At 41.8% G+C, this 23,785-nt stretch overlaps 1 protein-coding gene across 9 annotated transcripts in view; it reads right to left on the reverse strand.

Annotated features, from left to right (window-relative positions):
• Positions 1-6,971, reverse strand: part of LOC123997599 (MAP7 domain-containing protein 1-like) — a 69,638-nt gene extending 62,667 nt beyond the window's left edge. For 5 of the 9 annotated variants that reach the window (XM_046302000.1, XM_046302007.1, XM_046302001.1 and 2 more), the window contains exon 1: positions 6,558-6,971. In XM_046302000.1, coding sequence (XP_046157956.1) covers positions 6,558-6,627 — 70 coding nt within the window. In that variant the 5' untranslated portion in view covers positions 6,628-6,971. The remainder of the gene's footprint in view (positions 1-6,557) is intronic. The other 4 variants (XM_046302004.1, XM_046302005.1, XM_046302003.1 and 1 more) reach the window with 2 other exon arrangements.
• Positions 6,972-23,785: the final 16,814 nt, after the last annotated feature.

A 23,785-nucleotide genomic window follows, 5' to 3' on the forward strand; every position in this document is an offset into this window, starting at 1 on the left:
GAGGGATAGTGTATGGTAATGTCCGTATGTCCGGTTGAAATAAAGTATTTTCTGAAGAAAGAACTTGCAAAACAAGTTGATCCAACAATGACATTGTTAGAAGCTCAAGATGATCAGTAAGATGATCACATCCCCACAAATATTACCCCATATATGAAATCTGACAGAAGACCAATCTTAGGCTCCATCTCTATACGACAGCAATGTTTACATTTGTGATCACCCTTATAATTATTGTTTTTAAATCAAGTGGAGAAATAAACGTGTGTCGTTTCACATTTACATTGTTGTGGATTCTTTTTCCCCCCAAACATTTATTTTTCACATTTTCACCACTTTAAGCTACATCTGGTCTCTGGTTCAGAGCTGACCAGAACCAACCCTGTTTAGCTTCAGAAGCAAACCAGTAGAGGGATGCTATGTTGCTGGAAGGAATGTTCCAAAACAGGGAAAGCAAAGGCCAGGGTAACATAACCAAAGATAAGTCAAATAGCAGGGAAGGGGGAGGCGTTTTATGTAGTTGTGCATCCATTTACAATTCATTTGCTCTCGCATTTAAAAAGTATTTCCTTGCTATACTATACAGTGTTTGTTTACATTTACTTTATTTACAAACATTGGAGTTTTCTTACATGTGAAACTGCAAATTGGATTTTCACTTTCTCATGTGGAATTGCAAGTTCATATGTGAAAAACAATCACGTGTAAAAATCTAATTTGCAGTTTCATATGTGAAAAACTTTCACATGAAAATATCACTTTCACATGTGGAATTGCAAGTTTGATATGTTATATTTGTGAACATGCAATTCCACATGTGAAAGTGAGGTTTTCACATGTGGACTTTTCTTACACGTGAACCTGAAATTGGACATATCCGCCAAATCTTAGACGGCATTTGTCTCCAGTCCACGAACTTCAATATCCGTCTTTCTCACGTTCATTCTGAAATAGCTGAGCCTGGAAAGAGTGTCAACTTTCCAATTTGGGGGGCTCCTGAGTGGCGCAGTGGTCTAAGACACTGCATCTCAGCGCAAGAGGCGTCACTGCAGTACCTGGTTTGAATCCCGGCTGCATCACATCCGGCCATGATTGGGAGTCCCATAGGGCAACACACAATTGGCCCAGCGTCGTTCGGGTTTGGCCGGGGTAGGCCATCCATGTAAATAAGAATTTGTTCTTAACTGACTTGCCTAGTTAAATAAAATAAATCAATACAAACGTGAGACTCCTAGCACTAATTCACTAATGCAGCTTTCTCTCCAGGACACTGGCTTCACAATTCACGTAGTCTCCTAATTATGTAAGAGCTGTGCCTGTGTAGCTAGCCGAGTGATCCTGTTCACTGCAGGGCTGACAGGGGTGGTGGTGCTTGGGCTCCCTGACTGGGATACACAATAGAAAAAGTCCTGTCAGACGCTACAATTTGTTTCCCTGTCAAGTCTGCTAAGACTCATTATCCTCCGGATGACAAGCGTGTTTGTATAAACAAGGGTTAGTAACAGTAGGCTACAACATGGAACTCAGTGAGCAAGCTATGAAGCTTTAGGCAGAAGACACTCTCGCTCAGCTAGGCTCAAATATCTCCATAACAATGCAAGTACAGTCACAGCAATATTTGCTATTGATTAATGATTAATTGCCTCATTAATCAATAGCAAATATTGCTGTGACTGTACTTGCATTGTTATGGAGATATTTGGAGATATTTGAGCCAAGCTGAGCGAGAGTGTATTCTGCCTAAAGCTTCATAGCTTGCTCACTAGTTTATACAAACACGCTCGTCATCCGGAGGATAATGAGTCTTAGCAGACTTGACAGGGAAACAAATACCTCATTAATCAATAGCAAATATTGCTGTGACTGTACTTGCATTGTTATGGAGGTATTTGAGCCTAGCTGAGCGAGAGTGTCTTCTGCCTAAAGCTTCATAGCTTGCAAATACTTACATGTATAGTGTCATTTGGAATAAACGCACAACAAACAGTATTGACCTTAAAGTTCTTTGATCTGTTGGTTAGATCTATTGACCATTACAGTGCATGAGCAAGAGACCCAATATTACCCAATATTACACACATTGTCAAGATTTAAAGTAAGCCTAAACTGTGATACAATGGCCGACCCTCAATTAGTTTAAAGGCAGTTACCATTAGCTGTGCAGTTACACACTTGACATTTACAGTAAATATGCCAGTACGAAACACATCAATATTCACATGATCTGCCTCCAGAGTTCACACGTCAAGATAGCTTCTCTTCACTTTGCTCCTCAAAGGTACATGACAAGTTATTCAGAAGGCCTGGATTCTATATGATATATCCTGTACTGTCTGTGACGTCTACAGTAACCATTTCAGACAGGTGTTATTCTTATAGCCCTCTCTGATGGGTAGGGCATACTCTCTCTCTGTGTGTGTGTGTGTGTGTGTGTGTGTGTGTGTGTGTGTGTGTGTGTGTGTGTGTGTGTGTGTGTGTGTGTGTGTGTGTGTGTGTGTGTGTGTGTGTGTGTGTGTGTGTGTGTGTGTGTGTGTGTGTGTGTGTGTACGTGAGTGAGTACACGTGAGTGTGTTCATGTGCATTTGTGTGTGTGTGATGGTTAGAGTGCACTAGCAATGGTATAGCTAGCCTCGAAAGAGAAAGAAAGCTCTAGATTCCAGTCAGCCTGCCTCAGATTTACAGGTTAACAACAGAACAGATTAGAGAGAAAGACCAAATGGTTGCCGACTCGAAGGGCATGGAACGAGTGGCGGACTGGCGGTGCAGAGACAAGGAGAGCTCAGAGGGGCGAGTGCCTGAATGCAAATCTAGGCTGCGTCCCAAATATTCCCTGTATAGTACCCTACTTTTGACCAGAGCCCTATAGTGCACTACATAGGAAATGGGGTGTCATTTGGGACACTGTCCCTAAAAAAAATAAGGATTAGAAGATGTTCTTCAAAAGTCCTGACGGAGGCAGAATTCCACAATGCCTGGACCGGACTAAAGAGACTAGTACAGCAGCCCTACTGCAAGGGCCTCTGATTCACAGTTCACACCAATGAGTGGATCCTATCAACGGTATTCTACGCTAGTAGAACGCAGTAGCGTTAGCAAGCATAAACAATGCACTTCAGAGGCACACTGTTCCAACCTGAATGGGTAACTCCCTGATTCTTCTGAAGGGAGGACACAGAAAAACATGTCTGGCTTTGGGTTAGCAACCAAGCTGGTCTGTCCTCCAAGGTATGAATGAATGACTGCCCCAATAACCCCTTCAAAATCCTTAGATATCGAAAAATTCTCCAACCAGAATAATATAAAACAATGATGGCATTAAAATATTGATTAAGTGCCCTGCTGAAGAAAATCCCTTCTATAAATGTTCTCACATGACAACAGAGTTCCACTAAGGCTTGACAAATAGGTCCCCCTTCATGCTTGAGGAATGCGACGATGAAGATTGACTAAGATCTTTAACAGGACCTGTCAGTCAGAGAGGGCTGCATGCATGAGTCGTCGCTTTGGTACATATTTAGCTCATGTAACATGCTCCACATGAATCCATACAGACAGCTTCAGAAACAGCTTCTGATCGTTGTCAAGGGGCGGAGACCATAGAAGAAGAATACTGTCAGCTTCAGTGCACATAATGAGGATGGCGCGTTTCCTGGACACAGCCTTCAATGACATAGCCCGGTACCAGATTGGTGTGTGCTGTAGCCAACTCCTATTGTCATTATCATCCAATGACCATATGAGTTGGCAAGACCACACAAACAGATCTGGGACCAGGCTATCAATGACATAGCTGCTCGATAGATACAGCAGAGACCGGTCAAGGTTCCCACGGTCAACAGGGTGGAGCTCCATTCTTGTGAATCTCAGCCAAAACAAGTAACAACCCACCCATCCAGCAGCCCACAAGAAAAAGGAAGGAAGCTCTTGGTTGGACATTGTGGACATTGTTGTCCATGGTGTGTGTGTGTGTGTGTGTGTGTGTGTGTGTGTGTGTGTGTGTGTGTGTGTGTGTGTGTGTGTGTGTGTGTGTGTGTGTGTGTGTGTGTGTGTGTGTGTGTGTGTGTGTGTGTGTGTGTGTGTGTGTGTGTGTGTGTGTGTGTGTGTGTGTGTGTGTGTGTGTGTGTGTGTGTGTCCGTCCTACTAGCAGAGCGGGGTAATGGGTCAATGCAATGGTTCTAGCTCTTAGACAACCTCAGTCCTAACCAGTGAACATCACCTCACCTGCATTATGACACAACCATCTCCCCTCATGAATTGCCTGAGAATCGGAGTAATTCCATCGTCCTTCTGGGGAGGATTTGTTTTGAGCACCTTAGTTATCCGCCCCCCCCCCAGCCGCCCCTATTCATTACTGGGAGTACTATTACTCACACAGAGGTAATTGGCCAACAAGGCTATTGATTATCAGGTATGTCTGATTCAGAGAGAACATGCACTGTCCTCTATTTCCCAATAATCCTATCTTCATGTATTCAAATAGAGCTGCTTATCTGGCTGTGTAAAGCGGAACATTGAAATAGCCACTGACACTCCCTGAACTGAATGACATCCATGGCTGTGCTCTGGTCTTCAGTCAAAAACGTCCTTCACTCACTCGTAATTATACTTCATAATAGTCCTTATGCATTATGACGACACATGAAAAGCCATCGAGTCGAGGACGCATATCCTGAACAATGCAGTGTGTGTGTGTGTGTGTGTGTGTGTGTGTGTGTGTGTGTGTGTGTGTGTGTGTGTGTGTGTGTGTGTGTGTGTGTGTGTGTGTGTGTGTGTGTGTGTGTGTGTGTGTGTGTGTGTGTGTGTGTGTGTGTGTGTGTGTGTGTGTGGTTGTGTATACGGCACTTGTGCCTGAAGGGAATGCACAACTGCACTCGTACTCCTGCCACATCCGTTTTGACCGGTCACTGTTAATTAAACACTCTTATGCAAAAGCCCACTGACAGAATGACAGCATACTGCTTATGATATCCAGTGGATAACTTTGTCCTTGAACACTGGACAACACAGTCACAGATTGTAATTGCACATAAAAAAGCATAGTGCTTCAAGAGTAAAACAAATCAATCTGGCCAGATGATGAAAATGGCACCTGCCTGCACTTTGGCTCTGCACTTCTGATTAAGAACAGATCTGATCTCAGTGGGCTAAATCACAGTGTATCTATTTACAGATGAGAAGGCACCTGGATGAAAGATATATGATCCATGAATCCCTGCATTAGAGCTAGGCTAGTCAAGATCAAATGGCACAGAACAGAAGCCGTTCATTATCCCCGTTGATGGGTGCTCGTGTGATAATCCGGTTGAGGGGGAAAACCGAACGGATGCCAGACCGGTGACCGCATAATGTAAACATGCGAGGGGGAGGGGACAGAGATGACCTCATCAAGCGTGGCTGTAATTATTTATTATTAATTCAGTTTTGATCGAATGGGCAGTGTTTGGGTCAGGCTGTTAGAGACACTCGTCATACATTTGTTGAGAAACCTGTTGAGGAAAATCTAATGATTTAAAACAAGAATATTCCCATGTGTTGTTGTTGTTGTCATACGGATTAGAGAAGAATTCGCAGTGTGGCAGTAGACTAGGCTGTGCTGTGAGGCTTTTGGGACGGAAGTCAATCCGGACAAGTCTATGCTATTATGAATTGTTTGTGAATGTGGTGAATGTATAACTCTGCTTCCTTCCTTTTGACTAGGCTAATAATCAACATTTAGACAAATAATCGGCATGTGTTATTATACATTTATAGCGTGGAAATATCCCTTATTAGACTACTCCACACATAGCCTAACAATGATACAGATCAGTGGAAATATCCCTTATTAGACTACTCCACACATAGCCTAACAATGATACAGATCAGTGGAAATATCCCTTATTAGACTACTCCACACATAGCCTAACAATGATACAGATCAGTGGAAATATCCCTTATTAGACTACTCCACACATAGCCTAACAATGATACAGATCAGTGGAAATATCCCTTATTAGACTACTCCACACATAGCCTAACAATGATACAGATCAGTGGAAATATCCCTTATTAGACTACTCCACACATAGCCTAACAATGATACAGATCAGTGGAAATATCCCTTATTAGACTACTCCACACATAGCCTAACAATGATACAGATCAGTGGAAATATCCCTTATTAGACTACTCCACACATAGCCTAACAATGATACAGATCAGTGGAAATATCCCTTATTAGACTACTCCACACATAGCCTAACAATGATACAGATCAGTGGAAATATCCCTTATTAGACTACTCCACACATAGCCTAACAATGATACAGATCAGTGGAAATAAAGCTCGTTTGATCTCTAACAATTTCACATTCACACGCACAACAACCGTGCAAATGACCGGTACGATGATCATTCGATCAAAAGTTTTTGTACGTGAGAAAGGCCGATACGTGAGAAAGGCCGATACGTGAGAAAGGCCACCAGAAACTCCCCGAATGCACTGTCAGATCGAACAACAAACGTTTCAACGCGCGTGACATTTTAACGAGTTTCAATAAAATAATTAGGTAACTTACATGTTGTAGCTTCGGGCAACACATTTCCCACCAAATCGGTGTCGAGGTCTTGGCTTTCCATTTTATTCATTCAATCGTGCGCTTTTCGGCTCGTCCTCTCCCGACCGTGTGTATACTCATTCCTCAGACAGAAGGGAAACTTGGTTGAGTCACTCTACTTGTTCACCAGCGCGCGCAGTCTACCCCTATTTCCAAATGGAAAACGCTGGAAACGCACCGGGTAGGTAACGCTCTTTCAAAAAAAATAAAAGCGGTGCCACACACAGAGTAACGATATGTTTGGTTGGAAACTATTTGGGCTGCAATACCATCAACGTTCACAAATTGCCTAGGATCAAAAAGATATTGAGGGGAAGGAGAATGGGGAAATAAATTAAACCCACACAACAGCTGACGGTATGCTCATTTTACGGACCGTCGGATGCTGGCCTCCGGATAGGACTGTTCCATAGCCAGAAGGGGTGTGAATATGTTATGGAGCACGTTTATTTTAAATCTTTATACCGCATTATCTAATTCACAACGAATAACATATATTTGAATTATTATGTTGTAATTACTTATATTTTAATATGTACATGTTTAAACGTGTTTAATCAAATGATACACATATGATACAAATGTATACCCCTTTCATTCCAAATGGAGCCATCCGTCTATAAAATACTACAACCTCTGGTCCATTCCAGTGGTAAGTAATTCAATGCTTTTCATGTGTTGAATTCCTGACCACTGCTTCAATGATGCTATCATCCAAACAACAAATGTTTTCAAAGCTATTTTTTTGGAGTCACATATGGTAGCCTAATTATTAGTGCATCCATCACCTGCTGCGCCCCTGCGCTCTTTCTATGAACTGTAACTCAGTAAAATCTTTGCAATTGTTGCATGTTGCTATATTTTGGTTCAGTATATTTTGGCACACTTATTGTCCTGCTATTGACCATGACAAAAGTATAACCTAAAGTATAATTCACTCTCCCCAGGTGTTTAAATTGTATTATCTCTCGCCAGGGGTGCAACTTTGGTTTCAGAAGTGGGGGGAGACATAATTATGATTTTTTTTTTATCCAGTCGGATAAACACTCCAAACTGACTACCCAACCACTCGGAGGCGTCGGCATGGACCTAAAAGATACCATTGCCTCGTTTTGTATAATATTCCAATTATGTGAAAGTTGCGCCCCTGTCTCTTGCAGAAATGAAAATGAGACTGCTGTCTATATTCAGTTGTTACTTTATGTTGGCATGGCCAAAAGTCAGGCCAGGGTTCTACCCTATGATTAATGCCTTGGTCTTAGTATGCACAATTAACACAACATCAAGACACCACAATGACCACACTCTCTGGCACTACACGTTTGTAGAAGTTTGTGAAAGGCCCCACCAGTTCAAGGCCATCATCGATGGTAACTGACCATATAAAATGCAATATTGTACCATGTGAGAATGAGATTCTCTTCAAAACTCTCATGTGTGCATCTCAGGTAGGCCTAGACTGACCCTAGTCCCAGGGAATTAGGTTACCAAACATGCACAACCTTTCACCCCTAAATCTCTTGACTCAGGAGTGGGATGTACACTTAATTAGGATTCAGTCGACCGTTCTAGTCTGAGGGATTAGAAATTAGCTGAGGATTTGGACTGTGAGGGCGCATGCAATGAAAACAAGAGAAGAGGGTGCACAACAGCACAATTATTGGCACATGGTTTGGCATGCCAAACACAATAATTGGCATGAAACATGTTTCTCCTTTATAGTAAAATAATGGAACATTTCAGCAAATTATATAATAAAGTTATCCTGCATACATTGCTACGATATATATAAACTCAGCATAAAAAGAAACATCCTTTTTTAGGACCCTGTCTTTCAAAGATGATTTGTAACTTCACAGATCTTCATTGTAAATAGTCTAAACACCGTTTTCCATGCTTTTAACCATAAACAATTAATGAACATGCACCTGTGGAACGGTCGTTAAGACACTAACATCTTACAGATAATAGACAATTAAAGTCACAGTTATGAAAACTTAAGACACTAAAGAGGCCTTTCTACTTACTCTGAAAAACACCAAACGAAAGATACCCAGGATACCCCTGCTCATCTGTGTGAATGTGCCTTAGGCATGCTGCAAGGAGGCATGAGGACTGCAGATGTGGCCAGGGCAATGAGATGCCTAAGACAGTGATACAGGGAGACAGGGCGGACAGGTGATCGTCCTCGCAATGGTAGACCACGTGTAACAACACCTGCACAGGATCGGTACATTCGAACATTACACCTGCAGAACAGGTACAGGATGGCAACAACAACTGCCCGAGTTACACCAGGAATGCACAATCCTTCCATCAGTGTGCAGATTGTCCACAATAGGCTGAGAGAGGCTGGACAGAGGGCTTGTAGGCCTGTTGTAAGGCAGGTCCTCACCAGACATCACCGGCAACAACGTCGCCTATGGGCACAAACCCACCGTAGCTGGACCAGACAGGACTGGCAAAAAGTGCTCTTCACTGACAAGTCGCAGTTGGCTCACCAGGGGTGATGGTCGGATTAAAGTTTATTGTTGAAGGAATGAGCGTTACACCGAGGACTGTACTCTGGAGCGGGATCAATTTGGAGGTGGAGGGTCCGTCATGTCTGGGGTGGTGTGTCACAGCATCATCAGACTGAGCTTGTTGTCATTGCAGGCAATTTCAACGCTGTGCGTTACAGGGAAGACATCCTCCTCCCTAATGTGGTACCCTTCCTGCAGGCTCATCCTGACATAACACTCCAGCTTGACAATGCCACCCGCTATACTACTCGTTCTGTGCGTGATTTCCTACAAGCCAGGAATGTCAGTGTCCTGCCATGGCCAGCGAAGAGCCCGCACAATCCCATTGAGCACGTCAGGGACCTGTTGGATAGGAAGGTGAAGGCGAGGACCACCCCCCACCCACCCCCAGAAATGTCTGGGAACTTGCAGGTGCCTTGGTGGAAGAGTGGGATAACATCTCACAGCAAGAACTGAAAAATCTGGTGCAGTCCATGAGGAGGAGATGCACTGCAGTACAATGCAGCTGGTGGCCACACCAGACACTGACTGTTACTTTTGATTTTGACCCCCCCTTTGTTCAGGGACGCATTATTCCATTTCTGTTAGTCACATGTCTGTGGACTTTGTTCAGCTTATGTCTCAGTTGTTGAATCTGGTTACTGTATGTTCATACAAATATTTACACATGTTAAGTTTGCTGAAAATAAACGCAGTTGACAGTGAAAGGACATTTATTTTTTTGCTGAGTTTAGATATATTCGTTGTAGAGAAAAAACTCTACTCAGTGTTCTTGTGTGTGAATCTGACCTTTTGTTCTGCGGTGATAGATCTGATTTATATCAGGACTTGTTAAAAAAGCCATGTTCCACCCAAGATAAGAGTTTTTACTGCAGTGTTTATGCTTACAGAAACACCATGCCAATCTGTGCCAAAACAATGTTGGAAAAGTATAACAAAATGATTCTTCTTCACAATTCTTTAGTATGATCTAATACATTATTCAATAATATGTTACGCAGTCTAATGGGCCTTATAAGGTAATTAAGCAAATGGCGACTGCATGCCAAATAGAAGCAGAATAGAAGTCCATGCTTAGATTTCTTGATTTCATTATTTCTTGATCTCTCCACTCATTCCAACTGAAGCACGCTATCCCCCACCTGTGGATCTCAAGGAGCATCTGCCAAAGAGGGGGCTGCGATGGGGGGTTAATCGGCACGCTTGAGAGGGGACACCCCCCCCCCAAAAAAAAGACCCAGTGGGGCTCCTTTGTGCAGCTGTTCAGCCATTTTAGCACAAACCCCCAAGTGCCACCTATCACTACAACTCGAAAGGAGAGAGGCAGAGAGGGGGGGTCTGTGTGTGTGCTGGGGAGCAGGGGGTCTGTGTGTGTGCTGGGGAGCAGGGGGTCTGTGTGTGTGCTGGGGAGCAGGGGGTCTGTGTGTGTGCTGGGGAGCAGGGGGCTTGTGTGTGTGCTGGGGAGCAGGGGGTCTGTGTGTGTGCTGGGGAGCAGGGGGCTTGTGTGTGTGCTGGGGAGCAGGGGGTCTGTGTGTGTGCTGGGGAGCAGGGGGCTTGTGTGTGTGCTGGGGAGCAGGGGGCTTGTGTGTGTGCTGGGGAGCAGGGGGCTTGTGTGTGTGCTGGGGAGCAGGGGGCTTGTGTGTGTGCTGGGGAGCAGGGGGTCTGTGTGTGTGCTGGGGAGCAGGGGGTCTGTGTGTGTGCTGGGGAGCAGGGGGTCTGTGTGTGTGTCTGTGCTTAATTGGTAGTTTGCATATCTGACACTTAATCTTTTGAAGGGAGAATTTCAAATGGAAACGGAGGAGACGGAGATATTCAGTTGGACTTGGCTTGGGATGAATCCAGAAACCTATTCAAGAATCTTGCATTCATTTTATGATTTGGTCCCAGTAGTATACCCAAGAGCCTTTTACAAAGATAGGAGATGAATAGGTGCAAATGAAGCACTTTCTATTGCCTGTGGAGGTCTTTACCACACATATGAAATTAAGATAAAATGAAGACTGATGTGAAAGAAAAAAACTTCTAATAGGATCGAGGGAAGAGCATGACATTTCATTTTCAGGAGATGAAGAGTAAATTAAGAATTAATATCCTTCTGCCTTGCAGTCAGGCATAGATTCATGTACAGTGGAGAGCAATAAGCTTATAAACATGTGAGATTATTATTAAAAATGGGGGAAATACTTTACATTTAGTGTTAGGAATTTAATATAACATAAGAGCTCATGTTACATAGACTGGGTTGGACATGCTCAAAGCTCAATGTTGCATAGTGCAATAACCTAACAACTGTGTTGGCAAAACAGGTTGACTTCGTATGTTCTCTTTCTGAATACTAGAATGTGCTACTGTGAGCAAGCTGGAGTCCTAGAACATTGTACAGTTAGACCTTTCAGCATGACTTCCCTGCATGCAGTATTTGGAGAGATTGTGGGAGTTTAGTGCAACAGTTTAAAGGGTTAATTCACTACCTCTTTCGAGCTCCTTGCTTTGGCTTTGTCATTGTAATCACAATGTTTCTGCCAATCTAGCAATGTTGCTGTACTCACACAGAACAGTAAAGAGCAACTTGCCATGGGTAATTTAATGAGGAGCAATGCTTTTCTCAATTAGCCCTCTCCGTGATAAACTACTCTTCGTACTTTGCCTGTGCTGTAACTTCCCATGGCGGAACAGGGATGAAATGGCATGTGAATCATTTGATCAACAATACAAAAGCACCCTTTTCTTATTTCATCCTGTTTACTCAACTTGAGAAACCTTTTAACATCCTTGAATGTTTCACATGGACTGTGGCTGAACAAATGCTAACTTTTATTTGTCACATGCTTTGTAAAGCAACAGGTGTAGACTAACAGTGAAATGGTTACTAACCAACAATGCAGAGGAATAAAAAAGAGAAATAGTAGAAGAAAAAAAAGAAAGAAAAAAATAGAAGATTAAAGGATCAGTGTAGAGTTTAGCACACAGAACAACATTGTGTTTATGCCATTTCAAATGTGTCAATCTTTGCAGAGGAAATCCGGTCCCAGATCTGTCTGTGCTGTATAACCAACTCATATGGTTGTTATCAAGGCTATACAGCACAAACAGATCTGAGACCAGGCTAAAGTGAACTCATTGGTTTGATCACACATTTTTATTTATCTCAGTTCTGATGACAAGAAAAACACGCTTTTAAAGAAAGGTTTGTAGATTGGGCCAATCTATAGGCTCAAAATACATAACTGTGACAATGATAGTAAAAGTAATATACATGTTTTAGATAAGTCTCCTACCTGGAAGTTACTTAGTAAGCTTTCAATTTCAAGAGCCTTTTTCTACTGCCCTCTCAAACCCAAGCTTGTGGGAGAAAAGCAGTCTTGCACCCTTTCGTTCTATGTGCTGGAGGACACTTCTATTTAAACCCCCTTTTCAACAGATCTGCAAATGCACCTAATCTTTTGTACCCCCTCTTTCCAGGGTATTCAGACCCCCCCCCCCCCCCCATCCTTTCATCTGTCTCTCAATGACCCCACGCGCGCAGTCAAACATAGGCTTTATATTTTGGATAGATCTTTTGAAAAACATGAATTTGCTAAAGCCTGAAGTACCAGTGGACTTCTTTCAACAGAATTATCTTGATTGCGTCATGCACTGGGTGTGCAGTGGCTCTAAGTCTTCACCCTATCTTAAAAAATATGGGTATGACTGTTTCTCTATGCGCTAAAGTAATGGTTGGTGATAAGGCCACACAAAGGAGCCAGTTACACTCGTTATAAAGTTGGCCTCCAAAAATACAGTACTAGTCAAAAGTTTGGACACCTACTCATTCAAGGGTTTTTCTTTATTTTTACTATTTTCTGTATTGTATAATAATAGTGAAGACATCAGAACTATGAAATAACACATATGGATTAATGTGGTAACCAAACAAGTGATAAGCAAAACAAAATATATTTTACATTTGAGATTTGTCAAAGTAGCCACCCTTTGCCTTGATGTAAGCTTTGCACACTCTTGGAATTTTCTCAACCAGCTTCATGAGGTAGTCACCTGGAATGTATTTCATTTAACAGGTGTGCCTTGTTAAAAGTTAATTTGTGGAATTTCTTTCCTTAATGCCTTTGAGCCAAATAGTTGTGCTGTGACAAGGTAGATGTGATATACAGAAGATAGCCCTATTTGGTAAAAACCATCAAGCGATATGATGAAACTGGCTCTCATGAGGACCGCACAGGAAAGGAAGACCCAGAGTAACCTCTACTGCAGAGGATAAGTTCATTAGAGTTTACCATGCTCAGAAATTGCATCCCAAATAAATGCTTCAGAGTTCAAGTAACAAACACATCTCAACATCAACTGTTCAGAGGACACTACGTGAAAACAGGCCTTCCATGGTCAAATTGCTGCAAGTAAAACCACTACTAAAGGACACCAACAAGAAAATGAGACTTGCTTGGGCCAAGAAACACGAACAATGGACATTAGAGTGACTTGATTCAGGAAACAAGGTGTATGTCGCAAGACAACTTCATAGGAGAGCTGTTTCAAAGTAAAAACTATTATTTTTTATCGAAATGCATTTCTTTGGCATAAATGCCTTCTCAAACATGTGAATTTCCATGTGCCTTAATAACAAACCTGTATGCCATCTGTCAATAAAATATTTTTTTTTAATTACGAGTCTTGTTGGTTAAGCCACAGAAAAAGTTAGCAACCTTCCCACTAGCCATGATTGATAAAGATAATGAGTGGGCTGGACATGCCGAGAGAGGAGTTCGGATTGGTCTGCCATATAGAAGGCTTCGGTCTATTTGAACTGGCTCCCTAGCTGATGTTATTATTTGTTTCCCAGAGATGTTTGCTTTTCTAGTTAGAGCCTAATGTTTTCTAGCTAACATTGAACCTGGTCGATTAGGTCCCAGCACTGTGGCATTGTTGGCACTTTGTTTATTGTTGTTTAACTAGCTAACCCGTTAGCTAACATTGCGTGACGTGTGTACAACACCCATTGAATATGACCGGTGTCAGTAAACTTCTGCAAAAAAAGCGTAATGAAGTTCTTGCCAGCAGAGCTGGTTAGGCTGTTTTATCAAAAAGGTCTGCAAATGTATTTGTCTGGTTTTTACACTAAAATATTACTGTTCTGAATCAGTAAACTTGTACTGCTTTGTACATGAGCTATGTAGATGAGGTTAATATATTGGGGGTCTGTCCTTAATGCCTACAGTTGGACACTCATTCTCACCGCTGTACCATAGCAATAAAGTCCTCATTGAAAGGCCACTACACAACACAGTGTTAGGTAAATGTTTTGAGGTCCTAGCCTCCAAAGAATATGACAAACTTGAACAACAAGGATGAAGGCACTGTCATTATGGTAATCTTTATTGTGATTTGTAAAGTGTGACTAAGGAAAACAGCTAAAACAAGTGTGTAGCTCACAACATGATATATATAAAACAGTCATCAACCAGAGGAAGAGAACACGTGTGCACATATTTTCCAAACCACATTCCAACATTTACTGTAGGGTGCCATGCGTGACAGCAGCAGCATCCTGGAAAGACACTTTGACAGTTGTTGAGCATGTCTATAGCAACTCTGTGTTGCCCTGTATGCTGACATGTTTCTTGGGTCCAGGAAGCTGGTGTCCCCTTGTACCAGTTGTCTCCAATCTCCTGGACGCAGGTCCCCAGTGGGTGTGGAGTGGTCAACAAGCGTGGGGGTGAATGTACCGCGTTGATGACTGTGTTGCCAGTGTCTACAGTGCAAAGGTAATTGTGGAGTGCCACGCAGGACTTCACAATGGTCTCAGCTTTCTCCGGGGCAACCTCAAGGGCTCGTTCCAGGATCCTCCATCTTGCAGCAAGGATCCCAAAGCAGCTTTGAAATTGAGAGTGGTGGTAGTTGTAGATATTCTTGACGTCATCAAGGCCAGAAGAACCTTTAAATAAAATAAGCATTTCCATTAGTATTGAACAACGACATGAAGGCTATCAAATGTGTTCTGTAATAACCGTGTGGCCTATGCTTTGGACAGAGGCCTTTATCCTCTTACTGGGATGCCAGATCACTTTTATGTGAGGCATATAATTACAACATCTATAATGATCTCATTTTCACATCATACTGTATGCATAGCCACATGTATTTAGTGTATCTTACCTGGATATGGTCGCATTAGGTTTACCATCAGAGGGAATGCTTTGTCTCCCACGAAGACATATGGGCTCAGTGTTTGGGTCCATCGGCAAACACTCTGGCCTTGATAGCGGCAGCTGGCCGAAACTTGCTCCAGACTATGCGGCAACGTCGATCAGGTGAAGCCCATTTTGCCAAGGAGGGATCGGCAACAAAATCCACCTTCGGGACATGCCAGATGGCATGGCACACTTCCGTGACGATTACACACACTGTTGAGATCCCTTATAGCTTATAACTCACAGTAATATGTTGCTGTTTGCTGCCAATTGCCAAAAGCTGAAGGGTCACAGACAGCCTGCATCAATTACGGGCAAGCTTGGAGTTCTCTCGCATGCACGATGTGAGAGGCAAGCCGCTGAAGCAAGCCATCAGATCTGGCAACAGACAGTCGAAAGTATTGAAAATGTCTTTCCTCGTCAATGCTTTGCATAGGTTGGACAAGAGACGTGTATATTCTCCATCGTCCCCTCTTGTAGGGTTCCGTTTTTTTCTTCTCCTCCTGAAGAAGTAAGAGCAGTTCTAGCTCTTGCTATTCAAACTTTAGCAAATGCAATTCATAGAGAGACATGTTTGCTTCTGTAGCTAGCTAGCTTTCGTAAACAGACATATGACACCGGGTCCCGAAGTTCAAATGTTATTGCTAGCTAGAGTCAAAAATAGTGCTTCGACCCCTCTTGCTTGGTAAGCTACACTGACTTACCCCAAGCCCCCTAGTGGATATATACCACACAAGGCAGACTTCTTCTCTGGGTGTAACGCAACGAAAAGAGTCTATGCACATAAACCATGTAGCCTGCCTTTAGACTTCATTGCATTGCACACACTTCACTGCACACAGGAAGAGGGGTCCCACCCTCCCCTCTCTCATCCCTCAATTATTCACTCACTGCTCAAGAAAGGGCTTGATTTGAGAGTTGCAGCTGCACTCTCTTCACCCAAACACTCAAAGGGAGAGGGAGAGGCCCTCAAACTCAGACACATTCATAATCACTAATAGGAACAAGTGCACAAGCAAGCAGGACAGTAAGCAAGCCGAAACACACACATGGAATCACACGTCGCTCATTAAATTGCTACTGATTGCTTTGAGTGGCGCAGGCCTGAGGCCCAGTAGTTAATTAAGGAAATTGGGGAATAGGGGGGTAAATAAATGGCACTGAGATTTTTAAAACTATCACTGAGGGAACAAATGAACAACAAACAAACAATAGAAAGACAATAGAAAGAACGATAGAAAAGCAGAGTAAATACAGATGATACATGATGATAGCAGACAGACAGATCACAGATCTTGCCATAAATTTATCGAGAGCCTTTGCAGGGAGTCTGAAAAGCAACTGATACCACAAAGAATGAAAGAAAGCCACACAAGATAACCTATCTACAGACAGATAACACTCAAAACTCACCTGATCTGGTTATTTCTTTGTACAGTTCCCTTTTGAGTATTATACTCTTTGAACATATTGGCTATGGTTGTCCCTAATGGGTAAAGATATAGGCCACAAGCAAGGTTGGTTAGGTTACTTTCTAAATGTAATCTGTTACAGTTACTAGTTACCTGTCCAAAATTGTAATCAGTAACAGAACTTTTGGATTACGCAAACTTAATAACTTGATGAATCTTTCAGTTACTTTTGGATTACCTAGAAGACAGGGTTCCAACAAACGCATTTGGTGTGTCATCATAGTCATCTCTGACTTGTGGTCAGACTCAGGTGGAACAAACTTAAACTCGCGCCTTTTTTCCATGCTGAATTGAATGTCATTGAGGAAAGAGAAAGGTGTCATAATGTATTTTTTCACAACCATCCTTTCTGAATTTAAAAGTAATTATCTAGTTTTTCAAAAGTATCTGTAATCCAATTACAATATTGTTTTACTGGTAACGAAACTGATTACAGTTACATTTTTGGGGGGTCAGATTACATGATTACATAAAATCAATTACTCCTCAACCCTGACCAGAATATATTTTAGAATGCTGTCATTTTGTAAAAAAATAATAACAATAAATCAGATAGCTGTGTGTGTCTGTGTGTGTGCCATCGGGCGCAAGTGAGTGAGAGAGCACTCATTTTAGAGGGTGCAGTGCAGTGGCCACAGACTTGTTCTGGTCTCTATTCCACGGAGCCTAGTGTTCACCGCCACAATGAGTTTGGACTCTGGAGGTCAGCTGCTGTGAATGGCCGAGGTCATCCATGGCCCCTTAATGAAATAACAATAGCAGGAATGTCCAGAATATCCCCAGAGAGCGTACACCGAGCCAGCTCGTATAGTCTACTGAACATGCTCTCTCTGTCTGTTGCCAATGCTTTCTGTAATGCGTGGGTAGAGTAGCATCAAGGAAGCTTGGTCAAGACAATAGTTAGCTGTCAGCCTATATGCTGGATTTCATGGTGTCTGAATGTATTTTCATGCTAACCTGAAAAGCACAAATTGCACAATTGTTGCAAAACTATTGGTCAGAAATAAGTGTTTCGTTAATGTTTTTTATTATGTGTTATAACCTATAATACAACCCTGAAATTACAGACACGGGTGTTTGTACAATGCCTTTGAAAATGATAAGCATAATTACACAATAGCAGCACATTGAGCATGTTAAGACCTGACGGATACATGCGAGCTGAGCCATCCAAACATATGAGTTTGCTTTTAAATGACAGGTCTGGACGTGCAAAAGACCCATTTTGACCTGATATTGTTCTGGCTGCCTACCTTTGGAAGTGTTCCGGAACAATCAAGTGCAAGTTGTCCCGAGTAATGTTAACTATTTATGTTGTGAGAGGATAGCCTAAATATCCTGTGATTAACATATTATACTATGTGTAGGAGGCAGGGGTGGGCAACTCCAGTCATCGAGGGCCTGATTGGTGTCACACTTTTTCTCCATCCCTAGCAAACACAGCTGATTAAATTGTATTCTAAACTGAAGATCATGATTAGGTGATTATTGGAGTCAAGTGTGTTAGCTGGGGCTGGGGCAAAGCTGTGACACCAATCCAGCCCACGAGGACTGGAATTGCCCAACCCTGGTATACAGGGAGTACAGGAGGGGACTGGGAACTCACCCTTGTGGGGCCCCCGTGTTGAGGATCAGTGTGGAGGAGGTACTGTTCTCTACCTTCACCAACTGGGGGCTGCCCGTCAGGAAGTCCAGGACCCAGTTGCATAGGGAGGAGTTCAGACCCAGGGCCGTGAGCGCGGGGCTGATAGTGGACATCTTTTTTAAAATTATTCTTTAAAAAATATATATTTATTGAATATTCAAAACATACAATATACCTGCAGGGAAGCCGCTCAATACCTACATCATACCAGTCATCCAACAGATTCCCATTCAGAGCGACACACAGAAGCATCCAGGGTCAATACCCTGCTCAAGGGCATGTTGACCGATCTACCACAAGGCCAAAACGGGAACCCGAACCCTCCAAGATCCCCCCCACAGTTCCCCAATAGCTGTCGCTCAACCATTCGAGACCCCTCCCACAGTCAGCCCCTCAAGGAAAAATAAAAAAATAAAAAATACAATTAATTACATTCCCCACCCCCAAGAACCCCCCAATGCACCAACAACCAAGAGAATGAACTAAAGAGAAAATAGGAAAGACAGAAGAAAATGGCAAACAACATTGCAAAAATGTAAACAAATAAATAATAATACATTTAAAACAAAGGACATCAAGGGCAACTGAAATCAGAACAGCAATGCCTACTTTATATGTTTGTATGCATGACTGGCATTATTACACGTATGTGTGTGTTCTTGTATGTGTTTATTTGAATGATTGTGCACATGCATATACACACACTAACACCTGCACGGCATCAGCCTCGGGCAAACCGGCATTAGTTGTAAAAACACTGCCACTTAGTGTCATTCATATGTAGTTTTTATGATGTTTTCTTTTGATTTTTTTTCTTTTTACCATCATTCTCTCTCTCACACAACAACTCCACTCCCACTTGTCTCCCATTCCACATACCAACCCTCAGCTTCCTTCAGCCCATCCCCATCTATCTCTGCTGGCCACCCACTTCGGGTTTCTACTCAACACATATCTTTCAACTATGCTGTGATGTTTAATGTACAATTTCAATCTATCTAAATCGAATAGAATCCAGATTGCGAGTTGAAGATAAATACTTTACTAAGAGTATTAGTGTATTAGTAACTGACTGACCCGGTCTCTCCAGAAATCCTAACAGTACTATTTCTATGGTCAATTTTCTATCAATGCTATGCATTTTCAACCATTCCTGAACCTGAGACCAGAAACAGGCTACCTGAGGGCAATACAAAAATAAATGGTCTATTGATTCTGTTCTCACAACCAAATCTGCAGAGCTTCGATGATTTTATGCCCCAAATATTCAACATTTTTTGGTGGCAAGAATTCGATAAAATAATTTTAGCTTGAATCTTGAGTTGTTTTATATATCAACTCATACACCCTGTACCATGGAATCGGTATATCAAAAATCTCTTCCCAACTATTTTGCAATCTGCATGTAAACATTTGTTCTTAACTGACTTGCCTAGTTAAATAAAGGTACAATTAAAATTGAAATTAAATCTGTATGGCAGTTGTCAACATCCTGGTCCTCAAATGAAACTGGTATACTTTCCTATTTCTGCTATTTTTATTCCTCCACCAGTTTTGATCCTTTATAATGGGCAGGCAGACCAGTTTTTTATTTTATCTTTAACTAGGCAAATCAGTTAAGAACAAATTCTTATTTACAATGATGGCCTAGGAACAGTGGGTTAACGGGCCTGTTCAGGGGCAGAACGACAGATTTGTACCATGTCAGCTTTGGGATTTGAACTTGCAACCTTCCGGTTACTAGTCCAACGCTCTAACCACTAGGCTTCCCTGCCGCCCCAGTTACCTACCTCATCCCGCTGCCACCTGCCTCCTCCATTTTTGTGGCAATGCTGTAATCAACTGGTTGTACTCTTGGATTGAGCAGACCTTTCTGCACAATTCTGATATCTCCACGAAGAACATAACTCTACCATTCCAATTTAAATATAATTTAAGAACAAAATATCAACTAGCACATTTGAGTTTAGCCATAATATTTGTTGTAATATAGTGGGGATAATGGCCTGAGTTGAAGATTGACTGATTGAAAATGTCTGAACTTGATGATAGCTGGTCTGCGGCTACGTTGCTGTCTGGGCCGGCAAGGGTTAACACATTTGAATGACTTACATATGTCCTCCGCAGCTCAGAGTTGTCGTTATGCTCGGCGTATGAGAAAAAATGTCTTTAGCACCTCCAGTAGTGTGGCATTGGTGTCCGCGACGTGACTGGCTTTCTTTTTGTAATCCATGATCGTTAGAAGCCCCTGCCATATATGCCTCGTGTCCGACCCGCTGAATTGCTCCACTTTGTCCCTATACTTGTGTTTAGCCATTATGATCGATCTGCGTAGGTCGTATTTGTATTGTTTAACCATATGATTTTCCCCGGTCATCTCGCTATGTTTATAAGCAGCATCAAACCTTCAGTTTCACGACAAGGCTGCCATCAATCTACCAGTGGAGGCTCCTCAGAGGAGGAAGGGGAGGCCCATCCTCCTCAGTGAATTGAATAAAAACATAAATAGTGAAACATTAAAAAAGTTAACCTTTTAAGATAAAACTATACTAAATATAGTCACATCACTAAATTATTGATTAAAACACACTGTTTTGCAATGAAAGTAACCCCCCTTCATAGACATACACAGTAATTATGACAACTTCCGGAGGATGTCCTCTAACCTAGCAGAGTTCTTTTTTGTTTTGTATTCAAGTCAATGTACTCAGAGGAGGCTTGAAGGTGCTACCCTACAGCATTTAAGTCTTTCAGGCTACACAATGGTGCTACCCAATACAGAGTACTAAGTCATTTAGTCTTATTTACAGTGGGACAGTCACTTAACAATAGTGCATCTAAAACTTAGGGTGGGGTGAGAGGGATTACTTGAGGCTTTGCAAAATAGGTGTTTTAATCGATTATTTGGTGACATGATTATATTTAGTGTCATTTTATCAACTTTTTAAAAATGTTTTCGAAATTTTTATCATGAAATTCACTGAGGAGGATCTTCCCCTTCCTCTTCTGAGGATTCTCCACTGCCGCAGTGAAACTTCATTCCATGAGGAACTATACCTTATCACGGAGTGACGTTTGACTGCGGTCAAATGGGTTGTAATGGGGTAAAAATCCCTCAAAATATGGTGTTGGAGACCAAATTAGCCCCAAGGTTGCCTTATAAAATCTTGTTCATTCTCTCAAACTAAATACCATGACTGTTTTCTCATTAGCTGGAAATGTTATTTGATATGTCCGATGCAACATAATTTGGTCGATATCATTACCAAGCTACTGCATACTCCATAAACATATACATGTCCTGTGCAGGGTGTGCTATTAGCATTGCTAGCATTCACTGGTTGAAGTTGAAGTAACTTTTGAGTATAATGACATGAATATCATTCACAACATTTTGACAGGAGTTATAATCCAGTTATAATACCCCCCAAAATGTAACTATGGTGTGTCAATATTGCTTTAATTCAGGCTTGGCTGAAATGCTCTCAATTGGAAAAGATTTGCCCTTTCCCGATTCTGTGATTTCCAATGAAAAAGTTACTTCCCCATGGGGCGGCAGCGTAGCCTAGTGGTTAGAGTGTTGGACTAGTAACCGGAAGGTTGCGAGTTCAAACCCCCGAGCTGACAAGGTACAAATCTGTCGTTCTGCCCCTGAACATGCAGTTAACCCACTGTTCCCAGGCCGTCATTGAAAATAAGAATATGTTCTTAACTGACTTGCCTGGTTAAATAAAGGTGAAAAAGGTGTTGACTCCAATTGAAAATAAATGGTTATCTTTCTAATTGGCATTATGGCTGATGCTAACCAGATTAGCACCTATTTTCTTAGAGTATATCAGATAACATCTATACACGCAGTACTTCCGCATTCCACTGGGCCAGCTTGCCAACTTCTTGTGCTACTGAAAGCTAGCCACCTGAGCCACTGCCCGTTCTCCCCGCTTCCATCACCCGCCCCTCCCCCACTCCGCCTGCTGCTCCCCCCATGGACATTTACACCCTCCCCCGCTGTAATCAAATGGTTACCCAGACTATCTGCACTGACTCTATTTTGCACGAACTCCATATACACTTACAGGACTCTATCCACACACTCAAGCTGACACTCTTACACAAACACATGGTACTTGTACCACATCAATGTGCAGCTTCCTTCTTGTGTTTTATTCATCTTCTTCTTATTTTACATCCGTATCGTTGGGAAGAGCTTGTAAGCAAGCGTTACACTTGTTGCATTCAGCACCTGTGATAAATAACATTTGATTTGACATTCAAACTTCAAACAACATTCAAACAACCAGTCCGCAGCTAGCTAGCTAGTTATTCCAAATAACATCTGTTCTGAAACTATGTCAAAATGACACATTGTGAACTATTCAAGTAAACTGTCAAAAACAAAAAGCAAATGGAAACTTGGTCCCAAAAAAAAGCACTTTAAATAAATACATTTACAAAAATCTACAGGAGTGATCAGTCATGACTAAAAATAATAATAAAAGGAATCCGGGTTTATGTGGTAATTATGTGGTCCTAGACTATATAGTTATGTGGTACTTTTTGGTAAATTACTTCCCCTGTGGTAATTAAAACAATGAAAAGGATTTTAAACCAATAAAACCTATTGACATAAATTGTAAGAAATTAAGAAAATTAATATGACTAAAGAATTAATTATACAGATTTAACTCTTATTCTTATTTATTTAATTATTCCCTACAAACAAGTTCCCAGTAAACCAAAATTGGTTCTGGGAAAGTTCCCAGAACATTTGTTAGGTTGCAGCAAATGTTCTCATAAGCCAAAAACTGTCCAGTCGTGATGATGATTATAGAATGTTTGTATAAAACACTCACCTGATGTTGCAAGAATGTTCCTGTGAACAGTCTGGAGAGAACAATTTGGGGACATCACAAAAGATATGTTCCCAAAACACAAAACTGTCCAATTGTGTGGATGATTCTACAATGTTTCTTTTAGGATGCAATATATTTCACGTAATTTTCCCAGAACACATATAATATGTTCTTTAAAAGTTCACAGAATGCCTCAATAGGTTTTGGGAACAGTCTGGTGGGAACATTGTGGGTGCATCACAAAATATTTGTTCCCAAAACACAATACCTTTCCAGTTGTGCGGAGGATCCTACAATGTTTATTTTAGGTTTCAAAAAAACATTCATCTGATGTTACAAGAACATTCCTAGAACACATTTGGTCTGTTCTTTAAAGTTTCCCAGAATGTTTCTTTAGGTTGTGGGAACGTTGTGGGGACATGACAAGACATAGGTTCCCAAAACACAAAAACTGTCTAGTTGTGCTGAAATTCAGATGATGTTAGTATCAGGGAGCAAAAAACATTCATTTG

This window comes from Oncorhynchus gorbuscha, linkage group LG15 (genome assembly GCF_021184085.1).
Source record: "Oncorhynchus gorbuscha isolate QuinsamMale2020 ecotype Even-year linkage group LG15, OgorEven_v1.0, whole genome shotgun sequence".
NCBI lineage: Eukaryota > Metazoa > Chordata > Actinopteri > Salmoniformes > Salmonidae > Oncorhynchus > Oncorhynchus gorbuscha.